Here is a 20,623-nt window from a genome sequence, read left to right on the forward strand (position 1 = left end):
TTGGCAACCTCAACTTATGCCACTCTTGAATAGTTGTAATCTTGCTGATCATATTAATGGTCAAACCCAACCACTTGCTCGCCAACTGGAGGATGGCACTATCAATCCACAATACTTGTCTTGGTTTCGCAAAGATCAACTTATTCTAAGTTGGTTTTTCTCTTCCATCTCGGGGACTCTGTTACTGCAAATCATTGGTCTTCCCACAGCAAAAGCAGCATGGGACAAGTTAGCAACCATTTTTTCTTCCAGTTCTCGCACCCAAATTCAGCAGCTACGAAAGCAATTGAGACATTTAACCAAAGGCACTGACTCAATTGATAGCTATATGAAGAAAGCTAAACAAATTTTTTATCAACTTGCAGCATTGCAACAACCTGTTTCTGAGGATTCGCTTATATGTCATATTATGGAGGGGCTCAGTCCAACTTACCGTTCATTCACTTGGAACATTGTGATGATTTATTTTCGCTACTATTAAGCAAGGAGTGTCAGCTGAAAATGGATACCATGTCCATTGATCATTCTGTTCCACCAACGGCTCAGGTGGTCTACAAAATATAGCAAAACTTTGGTGCTCGATCCAGCACCCGTGGGGGACGTGGTCGTGGTAAGCAGTCCCATAATTCTTCTATTTTGTACACTAATGTCAATCGCTCTACAGTTTGTCACAATTGTCACGACTATGGGCATCTTGCTCTACACTGTTCTATGCTCAAGTCTACTCAGCTTGTCAATCAACCAGGCCGTCCCAAGCTTACCTCTAACCTTGCTACATCCAACAATAGTACTGCACAACCTTGGACTACGGATTCAGGGGCAAATTATCATGTTACTAGTGACTCTGGAAATATCAACAAACTGGTTCCTTATCATGTTCCTAATCAAGTAGTGATTAGCAATGGTAATTCTTTCCCCATCACTCATTCTGGTTCTTCAAATATGTCTGTTGGTAATATTAATTTTTCGTTTCGGGATATTCTGTATTCTCCATCAATTAGATGTAATTTATTATCTGTTTATTCTTTTACTAACCAAAATGTCATTTCTCTTGAATTTTTTCCTGACATGTTTTTGGTGAAGGATATCCAGGATCCTATTCAAAGGCCAGAGTAATGATGGCTTATACACCATGCCTCTTCAAGCTTCACAATTAGTTTCTCCAACAGTCAATAATGCCGAATTTTGTACATGGCATGCTCGATTGGGACATGCTAATCATCGTAATATTAGTAGTGTTCTTTCTTTCAATAAGTTGACTGTTAATTAAGATAATTCTTCTATGCCCCCTTGTAATTCTTGTAATGTTAGTAAAATTCATAAATTATCGTTTTCTGAATCCCATTCTAGTGTTCAAAAACCTTTAGAATTAATAAGCTCAGATATGTGGGAACCATCACCAGTTGCCTCGGTTGATGGCTACAGATATTCTGTAATTTTCTTTGATTACTACAGCAAATACACTTGGATCTACTTTATGAAAAACAAATCTAAAGTTCTGAATATCTTTATTATATTCCATCACATAGTCGAAAAATTTTTGAATTGACAATTAAATGTTTTCAAGCAGATTCGGGTGGGGAATACCAAGCATTTACCAAATACCTTTGTGAAAATGGAATTTCCCAATGTGTTTTCTGTCCTTACATACTCGAATAAAATGAGTGTACTGAATGAAAACATAGATATGTCATTAAGACAAGACGTGCTCTTCTTTATCATGCCTCTATCCCTTATAAATATTGGAATTATACTTTTGACAATGATGTTTACCTCATTAATACATTACTCTCAATATATACCAAACCAATTGCACCTTTTGAAATATTATTTCAAACTAAGCCAAAATTATACAGCTCTAAGGGTTTTTGGGTGTCTCTATTATCCATGGCTTAGACCTTATACAAAACATAAACTTGTACCACGATCTACACCATGTATATTTTTGGGCTATAGTAAATTGCATAAAAGCTATATCTGCATGAATTCATTTACTAGCAAAGTCTACATCTCACAACATGTGAACAGGTATTTCCATTTCATGGCAATGTGGCAATTCAACCTCAACACAACCAAGATGCTACATGTATTGTTGCAAGCCCAGCCCATTCCCCTATCTCCTCTTCCCATGCAAGTCATGTGTGATACACTAACCACTGACGGAATTTTGGGACCTTATCCCATTCACAATCATGATCACATCAGCACACCTCATCTCCACCAACAAGTTACCGCCACATCATCCTCATCTAACAACTTGGATAAGTCAACTTCATCATCTCGCACCCCTAGCACTACACCACCACTAAGTCCTCATCATATTAACCAAGAGTCCAACCCACTCATGCCATGTCATCAAATTGTTACCCACCCAAGCCGACACTTATCCTTTCCTACCATCATTACCTAGAGTCCACACTTACCCTTAACCGAATGAAAACACTCAAGGCTTATCCTCAATTGTTGACTTATCTCATTACCTAACATCTCAAGCACCATAGCCACCCGTTTCAACCTCAACCAACTCACAGCCACAACGAACTCATATCATGATCACTCGCTCACAAAAGGATCACTTAAGCCAAAGACTTATGCTATTATTTCTAAAATACCAACAGTCCCAACTTGTTTCAGTAAGGCTTGCACTGATCATCGTTGGAGAGAAGCTATGAATGCATAAATTACAACTCTTTTGCAAACTGGAACTTGGGAATTAGTTTCACGTGATCAAGCTCAAAATATTATAGGTTAAAGCTAATGGTACCATAAATCGTTACAAAGCAAGGCTAGTTGCCAAGGGATTCAATTAATGTCCTGGCATTGACTTCACAGAAACTTTTTCTCTAGTAATTAAACCAGCAACTTTTCATATTATTCTCTCCATTGCTGTTACAAATCAGTGGCCTATAAAGCAGTTGGATGTCTCTAATTCTTTTTTACATGGTGACTTGCATGATTTTGTTTTTATGTCTCAACCGCCAGTTTATGTTGACAAAGATTGACCTGATTATGTTTGTAAACTCCAACGATCTTTATATGGCCTTTGGCAAGCCCCACGACAATGGTATCAGAAACTTCGTATGGCCTTAATGAAGCAACACTTTTGCACTTCTAAAGTTGATGCATCTCTCTTCTCCTACAAGAAGCAAAATCTACAAGCCTTTTGTCTTGTTTACGTTGATGACATTATTCTAAAGGGTAATAATGCTGCTTTCTTATCTACTGTCGTTCAAACATTGCAAAAGCAATTTATGGTGTGTGATTTAGGCCTTATGGATTACTTTCTCGAGCTTGAAGTGGCTTGTACTGCCAATGGCATTTTGCTTTGTCAACAAAAATATATTCAAGATCTTCTTTGCAAACTATGTTCCTCTACTTGTTTGAATCTTTATGATGGCACTCCTATGGACAATCCTAGCCTATATCGCCATATTGTAGGCAGTCTACAATATATCTCTCACTCGGTCAGATGTTGCTTATGCCATTAATAGAGTCTCGCAATTTCTTCATGCTCCGAGGGACACGCATTGGCAAGTTGTTAAGCGAATTCTTTGCTACTTACGATCCACCAAAGCAACTAGTTCAATGATTTCCAGATCCGACAATAATAATCTCACGGTGTATTCAGATGCAGATTAGGCTAGTAGTCCCAATGATCACAAGTTCACTACTGGTTATCTAGTTTATTTGGGTCAAAATTTAATAAGCTGAAATACTAAATAAATCCTCTACGAAGGCTGAATATCATGCGATAGGGGCAGCAACCGCTAAAGTTATGTGGTTCAATTTATTCTATGTGAAATTGGATACTTATTCAATATTAAACCAGTTCTTTGGTGTGATAACATAGGGGCAACATATCTCTCTGCTAATCCAATTTTTCATGCCCGCACCTAGCATATAGAAATTGACTTTCATTTTGTCCATGATCAAGTTGCCAAGGGAAACCTACAGATTCGTTTTCTTTCCTAAGGATTAATTAGTCGACTTATTAACAAAAGCAATCTCCAAGTCACGCCATGAAGAGTTACGGTGCAAGCATACAATTCGTCCTCTCCCTGTCCAAATTGTAGGGGCGTTTTACAGATAATGATTGTACTTGTATCGAGTGTTGTAAAATAGTTAAACTACTGCATACTTATCTCCCTTATCACGTGTAATTTTCTCACTTATCGCTTTGTGACTCTACAACACAAATTTGACATAATACAACTGTCTTTCATCGTGCACATCTTGAGTACGTAAATTTCATTTCATCATCCAATATCTACATGAGGTTGAGGGAAGGCAACGCCGTTAATCAAAACCAACACCTAAGTATCAATTAAACCAACCAATTCAATAGTAGTTCTAACCCATGGCTTTGCACCGAATCATTTTCTTTATACCTCTTCCTTTTATTAAAAAGAAATAAGTTAAATTGCAATTTCAAATTTAGATACTTCTTACCAAAGAAAATTAATTATTTTAAATATTTTATAGTAAAGTTTAAGTTTGTTAATATTTATTTTTATTATTTTTTTAAATTATCAACTACTAATATTTTGATAGATAATATAAAGATATAAATATTTAATTTTTAAAATTTGAAAGAAAGTTTATTAAAAGATTATTTTTATTATTTTTTAAATTACATTAATTTAATCCATTAAAGTGCCAGTTAATTTTTAAAATTTGAACTAAGTTTGTTAATTAATTATTTTTATTATTTTTAAATTATATTAATTTAATAAATGTCACATAGCGATTTTTAATAAGTTAAATGTCTTATTCTAGGAAGGGCATTTATGAAGACTTGCTTTCATTTTCATATGTACAGGATTCAAATTTCATCAGGTACAATCTTTTTCTTTATAGAAGAGGCAATACATGAAGAGAGAGCGAGAGGGCTATAAATTGCAACTGAGAAGCCTTGTCAAATCTGCTGACCTTAAGTAGAGTTTTAAATCTAAGATGTCAATAGTTATGTGGTACATACGGTGCCCCATGGAAAAGGAAAGTGCTGTCATTCCTTAACCATATGCTTTCCACCGGGACATTCCCTTCTAGCACTTGAACAATCTGCATCAAACAGTAATTATAATTATAGAATTAATGCTTAAACATACAAATTATTAATCTTATAAAAAAACCTATAAATTATTAATTTCTATAGTCAGGGATGATTAGTTAGCAAAACAATTTGTTTGGTTCCAATATAATTATATAAAAAGAATAGTAAGTAAATATATAATCCTCTTGGATTTTACATACATGGCTCATTTGTGGGCGATAATCTGCAGGCTTGTACACACAAGATGCAGCACAATGAATCATCCTAACCATTTTATCTTTATTATAGCTTTGTAATTTTTCATCAATAATAACATTATAATCGCCTTTGTCCAATGCTCGTTTGATCAGGGGCACTGCCTGAAATTTTCAAAATAAAAATATTAGCTACTTAAATAACTCAGAGCTAGTTAAATATTTAAGTTACATTGGAATTCCAGTAGGTAATAAGTTGGACTTCATTAATAGAATTACGAATAAGAAATAATCAAGATAAAATAACTTCCGTTTCAGAAAATAAAATATAATAGAAAATCTATTAAATACGTACCAAAGTAGACAATCTATTATGAAAACCGCCTTCATTTTTAATAGCTTTTTTCCCAGTAATCAATTCTAGAAGCACGATACCAAAAGAAAAGACGTCGCACTTATCAGTTAGCTTCCTATCATTGATATATTCAGGAGCCAAATACCTGCATGCAAATGGAGAACGCGTGCGCAAGAATAAACTAATAATTAAGATTCTCTCAAAGAGTGAAAGTGCAGGGGATGCAATCATGCAAACCTATCAAATAAAAGCATATATCTTACCCTGAACTTCCTTCCGAGTTGACTCTGGAAATATAAGAATTTGAAAGATCCACATTCATTTTGCTTAATCCAAAATCTGAAATCTGAAAAAAAAAAAAATAAAATAAAAAGAAAATTGATAGTAGAAGTCTAATTTAAATAATTCTATGTTTCAAATTGAGTTCATACTTAATAATAATACCTATAATTTAAATTTATGATAGCACTAAGTTGTCGCAAGTCAATCAGTGGGGTTTGGCTATATTTTTTTTTTTGTTTGACTGAAGGTAAACTCAAACTCAATGTAATCATAATTGAATAAGTTATATAATCCAATTAAAATTTTAAATCTTGGAGATTAGATTCAGCTAGAAATTTACTATGAAGTTCGAATTATGTTCATGTTAATTTGTTTGTAAAATTTTATTAATATTGACCAACTCATTTACGGTAACATAGTTGCTAAGAAAATTAGATAATATAAATTTGTTTGAAAGGTATAATTCCACTAAGAAATGATCTCAATTGAATAATAAATAAAATCTAATGATGACCCCTTCTCTACTTCAAAGACTCTAGCTCAAGCCTTAAAAGGTATATCAATAAAATTCTCTTGGGATTATACAAGATAAAATTATAAGAAAAAAACTCCATTAATTCAGAAGATAGTAAAGAAAAAACTGCTAGATACAAAGATTAACACAAAAAAAAAAAAAAAAAAAAAAAAAAATACAAGCATGCATTAAGTTTAATTCGTCATAATTCTTACCTTTGGTTCAAAACTATAATCAAGAAGAATGTTAGCCACTTTAATATTTCCATGTATGATCTTAGGCTGACCTAAAATACATATATCACAAAAGTAAACTGAGAGTAAGTGATCAATTCTTTAAAAATGAAAAAAGAATCTAACTTATCAAGTAGCTAAATACTCACACCATTCATGCAAATATGTCAATCCTTTTGCGACACCCATGGCGATTCTCATTCTAGTTGACCAATCCATAGTCATCCTGATATTTCCTGCAGCTAATGATATCTTAGAAATGATTTTTTTTTTTTTAAATATTGGATATATATAAAGGCGAGAGAGCTAGGATTTGAACAACCCTAATTAACCTACTCCACATATTATCAATCATCCGTGTGTGTGGTATATAATTTTGGGCAAAGGATACTTTAGTTTCCTATATTTTCACGCTTTTGCACTTCATGATTTAAAGAAATTTTATTTGCAATTTAGAAATTCTATTACCGCGCCATTAACAATTTAGAGAAAAAATAGCTAACGGCATTACCTTGTGTAGCATGCTAAGGTCAACGTCATGTCATATATGACATGCTAACATCAACACCACATTAGCAATTTTAGTACCTTTTTCATTGTCACCTAAGTACATGTCCTTAAATTACTAATAAAACAAAGTTTAAATCCTAAATGCATGAAAATTTTGAAAGTAAATAAGAAAATTAGGAAAGAGAGTGAGGCATAGGGAAGAGAGAGAGAGAGAGAGACGTAGGTCTCTCCCTCCTGTGTCTTCCTATTTGCCTCTTTCTTTAGTTCTCTATCTCTCCCTCAATCTCCTAATTTTTATCCAACTCTCCCCCCCTCTCTCAGTCTAGCTAATTAAGCAAAAAAATTAGGAGAGCAAGAGGGAGAGAGAGACAGAGTGACTTGATGGGAGAGAGAGAGAGAGAGAGAGAGAGAGAGATAAATAAGAAGAGGGAGGCATGTGAGAAAGGGATATAGTGAGAGAGAGAGAGAGAGAGAAGCCTCAAATTGTTTTATTGACAATTTAAGGATATGTACTTTCAACTTTTTGCACTTAAGTCACAAAATGAAAAATGCATTAAAATTGCCGAGATGGCAATGATGTCTAATGTGATTGACGTCAGCATGTCACATCAGACATGATGCTGACATCAATGTGTCATGTTAGACATGACGCTGACGTTAGCACACTACGTAGGCGACACTAACACCGTCAGTTTTTCCTCTAAAGTATTAATAGCGCAATAGTAGAATTCATGAATTGTACGAAAATTTCTTTAGACCTTAAAGTGCAAATGCCCAAAAGTACAAAGAACTAAAGTGTATTTTGCCCTATATTTTTTTGGTTCTAGTTTAAACATAGATAAGGCCTCACCATGCAAATGAAATCCCAAGGATTTGTTGGGAACAAACTCATAAACAACCAATCTATTGAATTCTTCGATGCAGTATCCAATCAGCTTGACAAGATTTCGATGACGGATGTGGCTCATGTCCATAATCACTTTCTCAAACTCACTACTTTTGCTCTGCTCTTCACCAACATGTTTAAGCTTCTTAATTGCAACAATTTCACCAGTTACAAGTGATCCCTTGAAAACTATACCAAAACCACCCTCGCCAAGCAAGTTTTTGTTAGAGAAATGAGCTGTTGCCCTTGCTAGTTCTTCATAAGTAAAGATTCTTGGTGAAGTAATTTGTTTGCTTTCAATGCCAAGTACAGACTGTAGATCAAAACGACTACCTCCTATAGGTGTCGATGAGAACAGAGATATATATAATTAATAAAAAGCTCAAATAGTCGAATCACAGCAATAGTGATTAAAATTTTGTGGTTAGTTCATACTTGGTCATACACTCAAATCTTCATTAGATTACAATTTTTTTAGAAGACTACAAATTATTTTATTTTGATTTAGAAACTTTAATTTATTCTAAATTGGACTAATATCAATAGAATAAATTAAATTTTTATGATTGAAAATTGTAATAATTCTAAATTAAGAAAAATTCTTTAATTACACATAATTTACTTATAAAGAAAAGGAATAATTTCTATTTTGGAAAGGTACATCATTGTTGCCTTAGGAAATGAAACTTTATATATAGTTCGTACCATGAAGAGATATCCTCTCCTTTAAAGGCGTAGTTGCTTCAAGAATTTCAATTATCTGCATAGAATGGCATTGTTAAATAGATATACCACACACAGACGAAATTCTTTCCTAAACCTGACTTGTCATGAACCCAAAATACAATATATATAATGAAACACATATAAAAAAAGTGAAACTCACATGTTTGTGTTTTAGATTCATGATAAACCAAATATAGGTAAATTTTTTCCAACAACAAACATATATATAACTACCATGTAACTCAATTAATAAAATATATATATATTAAGATTGTAAAGTTATTATGAGTTGGAACTTCAAGCATATTCTAATTAAGAAAAAAAAAATTGTAATGCAAGAAGAAGATGTAGCATTTAAGTTTGCCAAGCATAATTGGATGCATAAAGTGTGGAAGGCTACACATATATTCCCATGGTCTTACTATTAACAAACTATTTCAAAAATAATAAATAAAGCCACATTCATAATAATTCATTGCTAGGCAAATGCCACTCTGTTTCCAATTTAATCAAATATAAAATAAAGCATTTTCCAATCATATAATAAACACTATTAACATTTTGTTAAAATTATGACTCAAAATCCTAGTAAGATTTGAAGAAACATTTTCCTACTTTGAGTAAGAGAAATATTCCTCAATAGGATAGATGAATATTTCTTATATAAAGTAGAACTCTTATTTTAGTTTTATTTCTAAATTGAGTGTAACTCCTAATCAGATTAGGATCGAGAGAATTAACACTAAAAATAGAAGAATGATGAAAAAGGTTATTTAGCTTTTGCCCATTGAAGAGAGAGGCTTTCAGCTCATGGAGTGAAGCTATTGCCCATTTTAGAGAAAGGCCTTGCCAATTGCTGAGAATTTGGCTCTGCCCATTGATGAGGGACACTTACCTATTGCAGTGGAGAGAGGCGTCAGCCTAAGGTGGAGCAAGGACATAAAATTCAAGAAGAAGAGATTCTTGTTCATTAGTGAGAGGACTCTTGCCCGTATAGTTGAAGACACTCTTTTGTTGTGCAATGTTATAATAGTAAATATATTAGGTTATGTCTAGGAGACTGAGAGAGACTAACTAATATATTTACTATGTGCAGTTTGATGTAGTAAGGGTTCTCTTGGGTATCATTGGATTTATTAGTAGTATAGTTTCGAGCTTGTAATTGATAATTTATTATTTTTGATAGTGAAAGATGACATGCCGTGGATGTAACCCTATACAGAGAAGGTAAACCACGTAAATATTGGTGTTTTGTGTGTTTGCTTTATTTTTTTACAGTTTACACGCTTCCGCAATGCACAACAAATTAGTATCAGAGCATGGGGATAATCTTGGTGAGTTTTGTTGAGGGTGAAGCTACTGGGACATGTAAAGTCGCACATGTAATAATAGTAATGATGGAGAGTTGAAATTGAAGTGGAGCTCTTGATGCAAAATCAAGAAGATAGATGACGCAAAAATTTTTTGAAGAAATAAGTTACACCCAAGATGAAGATTGGAGAGATTGATGATTTGAAAATTTCAAGTTCAAGCATGGAGATGCGATGATTAAAGGCACTCAAGAATTGGAGGTATGTAGAGGCTTCGGCCTAAGGTGGAGAACGGACATAAAATTCAAGAGGAAGGGATTCATGTCCATTGGTAAGAGAACTCTTGCTCATGTAGTTGAACACCCTTTGTAGTGTAGTAGTTAAAATAGTAAATATATTGGTTTATGCCTAAAGGAAACTGAGAGAAACTAATATATTTACTATAAGCAGTTGATACAGTATGAGTTTTCTTGGATGTAATTGGATTTATGAATTGTATAGCTTTGAGCTTGTAATGATGATTTATTATTATTGATAGTGGAAGATGGCATGCCCGTGGATTTAGCCCTATGTCGAGAGGGTAAACCACGTAAATATTGTTGTTTTGTGTGTTTGTTTTATTTCTTTGCAGTTTACATACTTCTGCAGTGCACAACACATTTGTAGAAATTAAATTTTAGAATCATACATATATAACTTGAAAACACCAATATTATAAAAATTACTCTCACTAATGTGAAATCTATAAAAAGCTAAAAAAGAATGCATTGAAACTTGAATTCTAGAGTAAAATTAATTAACATATAAAAGTAAAACTAGATCTTTTAATATTAAAATACTAAACAACTATTAACAATATATACAAGTAGCATTTTCATAGCATCCCTTAGGGTATTCGCAATGGTTTACTCTTACCTCTTCCCTCCTTTCAAATGACTACTTTTACTCACAACACAATAACATTATTAAAAGACTATATTTACATTTTTATTGCAATTTTCATTTATCTTTACATAATTGTATTTATATAATCTACTAAACAAATGAATTTATATTTAACATATATAAAAATAAAAATTAAAGTGTTTACTAAATCGAAATAACAATTCGTAAGTATAACGCTTGTATATTTAACACATATAAAAATTAAAGACTTTTACCTGTTTCATGTTTGGCCGAGAGTTTAAAGGCTTATATACACAAGCAGCAGCACAATAAGTCATTCTTTGCATTTCTCTTTCATCACAAGCTCCTCGCAATTTCAAATCAACAAAACCCTCATATTTCTTGTCGTATAGTACTTCTTCAATTCGAGATTTTGCCTGAATATTAATAAATGCAACTATTAGTTATTTTTTAATCAAAATTAAACCAATTTTTTAACATTATTATTGCTTGTGATAGTTTACTATAAAGGCAATATATGATATGAAGGATTTGAAAATTTCCACTATCCAACAAATCTAGCAAATTTCTCTTAATTATTAAATCATAGATTGAAAAAGAGTTTTTCCTTTGTTGTTTTTTTTTTCATATTAGAATTCAAGATTTTTTTGAAAAAAATATATATAAAAAGAATCAAAATTTAATATAGAATTTAGACCTAGTCATTTATCTTTAAATTGCACTGATCGTTTTTATACTTGTGTCCAATTTGAAACATGCCTTACTTTCAAGTTTTCAGTCTGAGTGCACACTTTCTGATAAGAGAAATAGTCTTTTGAGTTTGTCTCACACTTCAATTGCCAATATATCCAATCACTCAGAAAATTACCAAACTGCTACCATTACAACAACAAGCCTACGAGAGTAGACAAACTCTCGTCAGACTACCACATTAGATCCTGTCATCTCTACAAGAGTAGCCAGCACCTACCACATTAATAAATTGGAGAGAAACTCTCCCCGGCTAATTTTAACCCCTGGTTTCATTTTTGCCTTTATTTTTATAAATTTTGAGTGAATTTTCTATTATGAAGATAATAATAATAATAATAATAATAATAATAATATCTCAACACGATTTTATATTATGAATTGTTCACGGTATATTTCTTTTAATATTGCAAGTTTGAGCAATCTTACTAAAGCTTCTCAAATAAATTATTTCTTTGAAAGCCTCTTCCCCTACTGCTCTATCTATCACTCCATATAAATCCCTTTAGCTTTTTTACTCTTTCTGTTATAGTCATATGATATTTTCTATCTTAAATATCAAACAACTAATACTTCCATTCCACTTTTTTCATATTGCTAATGGTACTCTAATGATAGTCACTCATATTTGCCATACTTCTACTTCAAATTTAGGTCTTTCTAATACCCTTTGTGTTCCTAATTTAACCTTTAATATTATATTTATTGACTCCAAACTATCTGCAACTCACAAACTGTTCTTAATTTAACTTGAAATTCTATAAGCTTGCAACCTATTTTAACTTGAAAAAACATATCTCATTGTGATATTAATAATACTACAAATCTACAATCTAATTCTTAAAATATATATATATATATGCAAAAAAAATTTTAATTTATTATTATTATTATTTTGAATGAAGGATTACCATCAATTTTCATAATATTTTATAAAATAATATCATTAAAATTATTAAAAGAAAAGGATCAAAAATTAGACGCATTTTTTATTATAAGTTTAAAAAATAAATCCTAAACAAACATGATCTACGTGAACATCAAGTTTGTTTATTTTTATTTAATGAAATTTTGATTTCTTGATGCTTTTCCTTAGATATATTATGATAATTTCTTCAGAAAAATTATGATATTCTTTTGTAATTATTTAAATATTTATAGATATAAAGCTAATAAGAGGTAAAATTCATATATAAAATATAATTATTATAAATTAAATATATTTATAAATTATTAGAAATTATATATTATATTATATAAAATTACGGCACTTCCGCAACGCACATGCCACAAGAAATTAGTATATTAAAATTGCACAAATATAAACTAGCATCATACCCAAGTGACAATACTATCACTTTCACTTAGAGGTTTTCTTCCAGTAATTAGCTCCAGAAGCACAACGCCAAAGGAATAAACATCTGATTTCTTAGATACTTTTCGTTTTGCATACTCTGGATCCGCATATCTGTAACAAAAAAATAGAATTAAGATTTTTTTTTTTCAAGCATTGAAAATCTACTTTGAAGAAGCCTTCAAAATCAGTGTTTTCTCTCATATGGATAAATTAGCTAAGCTTTGAAAAGCTCAAACTAGGCTCTTAAATTATTACTAAGCTTGAGTTTGAATTTCAAGTTTGAACTCAATTCATTTAAATTTAATTAGGCTTGAACTTGACTTTAATTCATTTCTTAAGCTCATGAACTTAGCTCATTTATTAAGCTCAGCTCATTTGTTAAGCTCATGAGCTTTATCTCAACTCATTAAGATTAATTAGTCAAATTACCATCATATTTTTTATTAACTATTATCTAAAACTCATTTTAATGATAAAGACCAATAAATCTAACAATTATATTAATAATTTAATGTAAATTACAAATATAACTCTATTAGTGTTATAAAGTTTAAAATTAATTATATTTTCAATTTACAATTACATTTTGTAAACTTAATTATATCATAATTTTAAATAATAATTAATAATATATTATTTCACAAAATAATCATAAATAAAATTAATATATATACAACATTACAAAGCAGAATAAAACATAAATAATTCAAATGTCAAAATTATGAGGCTTGCAAACAAGCTAATAAATAAGTTTGTGCAATGAATTAGCTCACGAATTTATTCAACAAGCTCTCCCAAGGTTTTGTTAAATGAGACGGCTCATAAACAGGTTCAATAAACCGGCTCATGAATCTGTAAGTGAGTTTTTGCATGAGTTTTAATGAGCAAAGTATTAATATGCTCAAGCTCCACTCAATTACTAAGCAAGCTTAAAATTTAAGTTTGAACTTGATTTACTAAAAAATGAGTAGAACCAAATTTTACTTGAGTGAACCGATGTAACTTGTAGGGTTCAGCTTATTTACTCTCCTATTTCTATGTTTGTATAACTATTCAAAAAGTGGACAATGCAATTATACTCAAGGGCGGACCCAGCGCATACCTCAATTTTTTTTTAAAAAAAAAAATGATATATTATAATTAAAAGGAATAGAGAAAGACCAAGCACTTAAGTGAGCCTTTGACCTCCTCATTTTTTTTAAATATTATATACAATTGAAATAATTTAAATACATGTTGTATCCTTAATTTTGACATAATTAAATAATTAAATTGTTTGTATTTTTTTATTTCTATTTATTTGATTTTTTTTTTGACCCAATTCTTAAATCTTGGTTCCTACAATTTCTAACTTTGATTTGTAAGTTGGAATTATAATTTTAAATATTTAACTAGAAAAGAATTTAATTATTTTAATTGAAATTCAAATATTTCATAATTTTAGGTGTTAGATTATTTCATAAATAGTTATGTTATTATTTTCATACTAAATTTGCATTTTTAATCCATTTTTTTTTTCTTATTATTTTCTTTTTCAACATATTTGATAAAAAAACCTCAATGAATTTACACTTTTTTTTGCTTCAATTTATAAACGATTGATTGATAATATTTTTTCTAATATATAGTAGGATGTTGATCCATAAAGTATAATCAATGTAGTATTCAAACGATTATATTGTAAAAAACTTTTTAATCTAAGATATGTGCACCAACTTTGAAGGAAAAAAAAAAAAAAGGTTATGTGCAACTAATAAATCTAGGCGGTGGGTTCCCCGAAGGCTTAAGTAAGGGTCCATTTATATGAATGTTATTAAATTTATATTACTTAAATATTTTTCTTAAATTAGTTATTTGGATATTTGTTAAAATTCATATTACTTATTTTAATTGATTGTATTTATATATTAAACTCAACTCAACTCAACTAAGCCTTTATCCCAAAAATTTGAGGTCGGCTATATGGATTCGCTTTCTCCACTCTGAACGATTTTGGGTTAAATCCTCAGAAATGTGTAATGCTTCTAGGTCATGTTGTACTACTCTCCTCCAAGTCAATTTAGGTCTACCCCTTTTTTTCTTTCTATTCTCTAACCTAATGTGCTCTACTTGTCTAACTGGAGCCTCCGTATGTCTACGCTTCACATGACCAAACCACCTCAATCTCCCTTCTCTCAACTTATCTTCAATTGGCACCACTCCTACCTTTTCTCTAATACTCTCGTTACGGACTTTATCTAGTCTAGTATGGCCACTCATCCACCTTAACATTCTCATCTCTGCAACTCTTATCTTAGATGCATATGACTCTTTCAGTGCCCAACACTCACTACCATATAACATAGCCGGTCGTATGGCTGTACAGTAAAATTTTCCTTTCAATTTATTGGGAATCTTACAATCACATAAAACTCCCGTGGCACGTCTCCACTTCAACCATCCGGCTTTAATCCTATGACTAACATCCTCCTCACATCCCCCATCTACTTGAAGGACTGAGCCTAAATATTTAAAGTGATTACTTTGGGACAATATCACTCCATTCAAACTAACTCCTTCTCTATCACTAGTTTGGCATTCACTGAACTTGCAATGCATGTATTCTGTCTTCGTTCTACTTAACTTAAAATCCTTTGACTCTAGAGTACTTCTCCAAAGTTCTAGCTTTCTATTGACTCCTTCTCGTGTCTCATCTATCAGAACAATATCATCCGCAGACATCATGCACCAAGAAATACTCTCTTGTATATGTTTCGTCAGTTCATCTAAAACTAATGTAAAAAGGTAAGGGCTTATGGCTGATCCTTGGTGTAATCCAATTGAGATCGGAAAATCTCGTGTCCCCTCCCACTGTGCGCACAATAGTAGTTGCTCCTTCATACATATCTTTCAATACTTGTATGTACCTAATATATACCCTCTTTTGTTCTAACACATTCCATAAGACCTCTCTTGGAACACTATCACAAGCCTTCTCCAAATCAATAAAAACCATGTGTAGATCTTTCTTCACATCTCTATATTTCTCCATCAAGCTTCTAATGAAAAAGATCGCTTCCATAGTTGAACGACCAGGCATGAAACCAAATTGATTGAGAGAGATAGAAGTATCATGACGTAGTCGATGCTCCACAACTCTCTCCCACAACTTCATAGTATGGCTCATGAGTTTAATTCCCCTATAGTTTGAGCAACTCTGTATGTCTCCCTTATTTTTTAAAAATAGGTACTAAAATACTCTTACTTCATTCATCAGGCATTTTCTTTGAGTTTAGAATCTTATTAAATAATTTAGTTAACCATGCCACTCCCATATCTCCCAAATACTTTCACACTTCAATTGGTATTTCATCGGGTCCACAGGCTTTACCCACTTTCATTCTCTTAAGTACTTCCTTTACTTCTAAAGATCTAATCCTTCTAGTATAATTCACATTCTTTTCTATTGTTCTATAATCTATATTCACGCTATTATCATTTTAACTATTAATCATCTATAATTAATAAAATATATTATTTATAAAAAATATAAATTATATTATTTAATAAAAGTATTATTTATAAATTTTCATTAATTATAGTAATTATGTAACTTTTAAATTTTGACCCCTTAACATTCAATTCAATCCGCTCCAGAATATACTCAAATAGTCAAACCGCATACTTAACCAAAAAAAAATTCTTACACATTTTTTCGCCTTAATACACTGGTGATATGGCCAACATTGTCAATATTTGGCAAAAACACGGCGAGCGAAAAATCTGCAAGCTGAAAAAAATATTGATCAAGTAAATTAGTAAATTTATTTTGCCATGAAATTAAAATTAATATCATAAAGTACCATACGTAATAATATTAACTTATATTCAAATGTCAAATTATAGATTTCACACAGTTTTTCCAATATTTACTATAAAAAAAAAGAAAATTTTAGTATTTAACATAAGTTTTAATTGTTAAAATTTTATTTGTTATAAAATTAATTTACCTTTGGTTCAAAATTATTGTCAAGAAGAATATTTTCTGACTTAACATCTCGGTGTATAATTTTACCTGAAAAATACATTTGCAGAAAGTAAAATTTTAATAAGAAATATATTAATAACACAAATAATTTAAAAAAAACAATACATCAAACTGAATAAAAATTATAGCCTAAAAAGCAGTCAATTACTCACAATTTTCATGTAGATATTGCAATCCATACGCAGATTTTACGGCGATTTTCATTCTTGTTGCCCATTCTAAAACGTTCCCTTTTCCTGTTAAATTTGCAAACTCAGCTAAATAACAATTATATATATATTGCTGCTACCTATATAATCATATGTATGAATATCTATGGGAAAATAAAGAACTCACCATCTAGATGATGTCTCAAGGTTTTATTGGGAACAAACTCTAAAACAAGCAATTTATTAGCGCCATCACTGCAGTATCCAATCAGGTTAACAAGATTTCGGTGACTCACTCTTTTAAGGTACTTGATTTCTTGTGGCTCTTCTTCTGGCTCTTCATCTTTTACAAATCTAAGTTTCTTGATAGCAACGACTTTATCATCTAGACATCCCTTATAGACTGTACCAAAACCACCTACGCCAAGCAAATTATTGTTGGAGAAACTTTGAGTTGCGTCTGCCAGTTCAACAAAATTATATCTCCTCAACTCAGTTGAATTTCGCTCTGTTAAAGTAGATCTAACATCAGAGCAAATCAAAGGGGAAAGAAAAATGTGATAAGGAGTACAGAGATCGTGACTCTAACCACTAAATATCTAAACAAATTATAAGAAATTATTCATTACAGAGATCTTGTCTCTAACCTCCAAACATCTAAACAAATTCTAAGAAATTATTCGCTCACAGAACCTATACGCATCAGAAATACCAACAATACCTCTGGTGTAAGCAGCACACTTCCGATTACAACAACCAAGCAAGGAAGCGATAAGAGTTGCAAAGTCAGACATAGAGAGAGAGAGAGAGAGGCTCTTGTTCCGGAACGGCAAGGTTGAGAGAGAAAGAGAGAGAGAAAGATGAACCAGTGAATTTCCTTGCTCCACCCGTTTCCAAAAGAAAGAAATTTGTCCAACTTTTTTTTTTTTTTTTGACAGCAAAGTCGTCCTTCCCAATTAATAAATAATAATATTGATGTGACTATTCATGACTTATTTTAAAATATTTAATAAGTTTTTTTTTTTTTCCAATGCTGTTGCGTCATGCGGCCAAAGCGGCATCAAAAGAACACACTTTCAGAGGCAAATCTGAGAGGTCAAGAATCCAGTTACAACGAACAGGAGAAATTGAGCTTTGCAAGGCAACGGGCTGCTTTATTACAATTAAATAAATTTCATTAACAGATTAATTTATATCATCCTAATTAATTACTAATATTATTTTTCAATTTAGAACAATTTATCTTTTAAAATTTTATTTTATTAATAAAATAATTCTAAAACATAATTTTAATAAATTATAATGTGAACTCTAATATTTAACAAAATATATAATTTAATTTTTATATTTTAAAATTAAATAATTTAATTTTCAAAATTTTATAAAATTGATAATTTAATCCGACTAGAATTCTATTAAATTATCATTAATTTTACGAAAAATTATCAAAATATTTTTATTTTTATTTTTAATTTAAAAATAATCTAATTCTTAATATTTTATTTTCTAATTAATTTTATTTTCAACATTAATTTTTTACTATTTAGAAAAATATATTATTATCTAATTAACTATTTTTTGTATTCTTAATTTAAATAATTATAATAATAAAAATTTATTTTTTTAAATATATAATTATTTAAATATAAAATAAATAATTAATAATTATTTTATTAATAAAATTAAAAAAAAAAGCAATAATTGACTTGTGACTCTTTACATTTTTTATGTAACGACTCAAACCAGAAGTCATTACGGATTCTAGGGATTAAGTCAGCCTAAAGTTGTCGAAACTCGTAGTAAGCCTAAAACCCTATTAAATATAGAACATTTTCATATTAATCATAAATTAAGTAATTCATATCATTCATACTTTGCATTTTTGCTTAAATCATTTAACATAAATAGCAAGATAGGCCGTCTTTCTACGAATATATGAGTCAAACTGCCAAATGATTTTTGGCTGAGGGCATCTGTAATAACATTTGCCTTTCCTATATGGTACTGGATGATACAATCATAATCACTGAGCAATTCTATCCATCTCATCTGTCTGAAATTCAACTCTTTCTGATTGAAGATGCACTGGAGACTCTTATGGTCTGTAAATATTTCACATTTAGCCCCATATAAATAATGTCTCCACATCCTTAAAGTAAAGACTACAACTGCTATCTCTAAGTCATGAGTAGAATAATTAGTTTCATGCTTCTTCAACTATCTCGAAGCATAAGCTATTACTCTATCATTTTATATAAGAACACATTCCAAACCCACTCTGGAGACATTGCAGTAAACAGTGAAATCTTCATTGCTTGAAGGCAAAGCCAGCATTGGTGCTATAATTAAAGACTCTGTAAGCTTCTGGAAGCTCTCCTCACATTGATCACACCATTCAAACTTATTCAACCTAGTCACGAGAGCAGCTATCTTGGAGAAATCAGGCACAAATCTTCTATATTAACCAGTTAATCCTAGGAAACTCTTAATCTCAATCACTGTAGTTGGCCTCAGCCAATCTGCTACTATTTTAATCTTCTTAGGATCCACTTTAATTATATTTTCTGACACTACATGTCCCAAGAAAGATATGCTCTTCAGCCAGAACTCACACTTAAAAAACTTGGCATGCAACTAATGCTCTTTAAAGTTTGCAAAACCATTCTTAAATGTTGTGCATATTCTTCGAGACTTCTAAAGCACACTAATATGTCATCAATAAAAACGATCACAAAGTGATTCGATAAGGTCTGAATACCCTATTCATGAGACCCATAAATGTAACTACAGCATTGGTTAACTTGAACGATATCACAAGAAACTCATAATGTCCGTACCCGGTCTAAAAGCCAGTCTTTGGAATGTCCATCTCCTTGATCCTCAACTGGTGATATCCGGGCCTTAAGTCTATCAGAAACAATAAGCTCTTGCTAGTTAATCAAATAAGTCATCAATACGAGGTAAAGGATACTTGTTCTTAGTGGTCACTTTATTCAATTATCTATCATCTATGCACAATCTTAGAGATCCATCTTTTTTCTTTACAAAAAACACAAGAGTACTCTAAGGAGAGGTACTCAGTCTGATGAACCCCTTATCCACTAAATCCTACAGTTGTTCCTTTAACTCCTTCAGCTCTGTAAGAGTCATTTTGTAAGGAGGAATGAATATGGGTCTAATACCAAGCACTAAATCAATTTCAAAATCTATCTTCCTCTTAGGTGACAACCTAGGTAGCTCTTCTGAAAAGTATCTGAAAACTCTCTTACCACAAAAATTGATCCTAGTCCACTATGTTCTTAATAACTTTTTAAACATGTGTTAGAAACCCTCTATAACCCTTTTAGAGCATCCTTTTGGCTTGCATGGCT

General features: G+C 31.2%; 1 protein-coding gene across 4 annotated transcripts; it reads right to left on the bottom strand.

Moving 5' to 3' along the window:
- Positions 1–4,784: 4,784 nt before the first annotated feature.
- On the bottom strand, positions 4,785–18,160 carry LOC110659745 (proline-rich receptor-like protein kinase PERK3). 4 transcript variants are annotated; one of them, XM_021817774.2, is made up of 15 exons: positions 17,974–18,160; positions 17,440–17,760; positions 17,256–17,339; positions 17,066–17,130; positions 16,763–16,845; positions 13,058–13,187; positions 11,224–11,385; positions 8,733–8,787; positions 7,992–8,363; positions 6,781–6,873; positions 6,614–6,684; positions 5,866–5,948; positions 5,603–5,747; positions 5,254–5,412; positions 4,785–5,061 (listed from the first exon to the last, which is right to left on the bottom strand). In XM_021817774.2, exons 1-15 carry the CDS (start codon positions 18,044–18,046, stop codon positions 4,957–4,959), a joined length of 2,001 nt encoding a protein of 666 aa, XP_021673466.2. In that variant the 5' UTR covers positions 18,047–18,160; the 3' UTR covers positions 4,785–4,956. The 4 variants fall into 4 exon arrangements, with proteins under 4 accessions (XP_021673466.2, XP_021673467.2, XP_021673469.2 ...); XM_021817775.2 differs by having other exon boundaries at positions 6,781–6,867; positions 17,974–18,158; XM_021817777.2 differs by lacking the exon at positions 17,974–18,160 and having other exon boundaries at positions 17,440–17,478; positions 17,549–17,774.
- Between the last annotated feature and the right edge of the window lie 2,463 nt (positions 18,161–20,623).

The sequence above is a fragment of the Hevea brasiliensis genome, chromosome 5, assembly GCF_030052815.1.
Source record: "Hevea brasiliensis isolate MT/VB/25A 57/8 chromosome 5, ASM3005281v1, whole genome shotgun sequence".
NCBI lineage: Eukaryota > Viridiplantae > Streptophyta > Magnoliopsida > Malpighiales > Euphorbiaceae > Hevea > Hevea brasiliensis.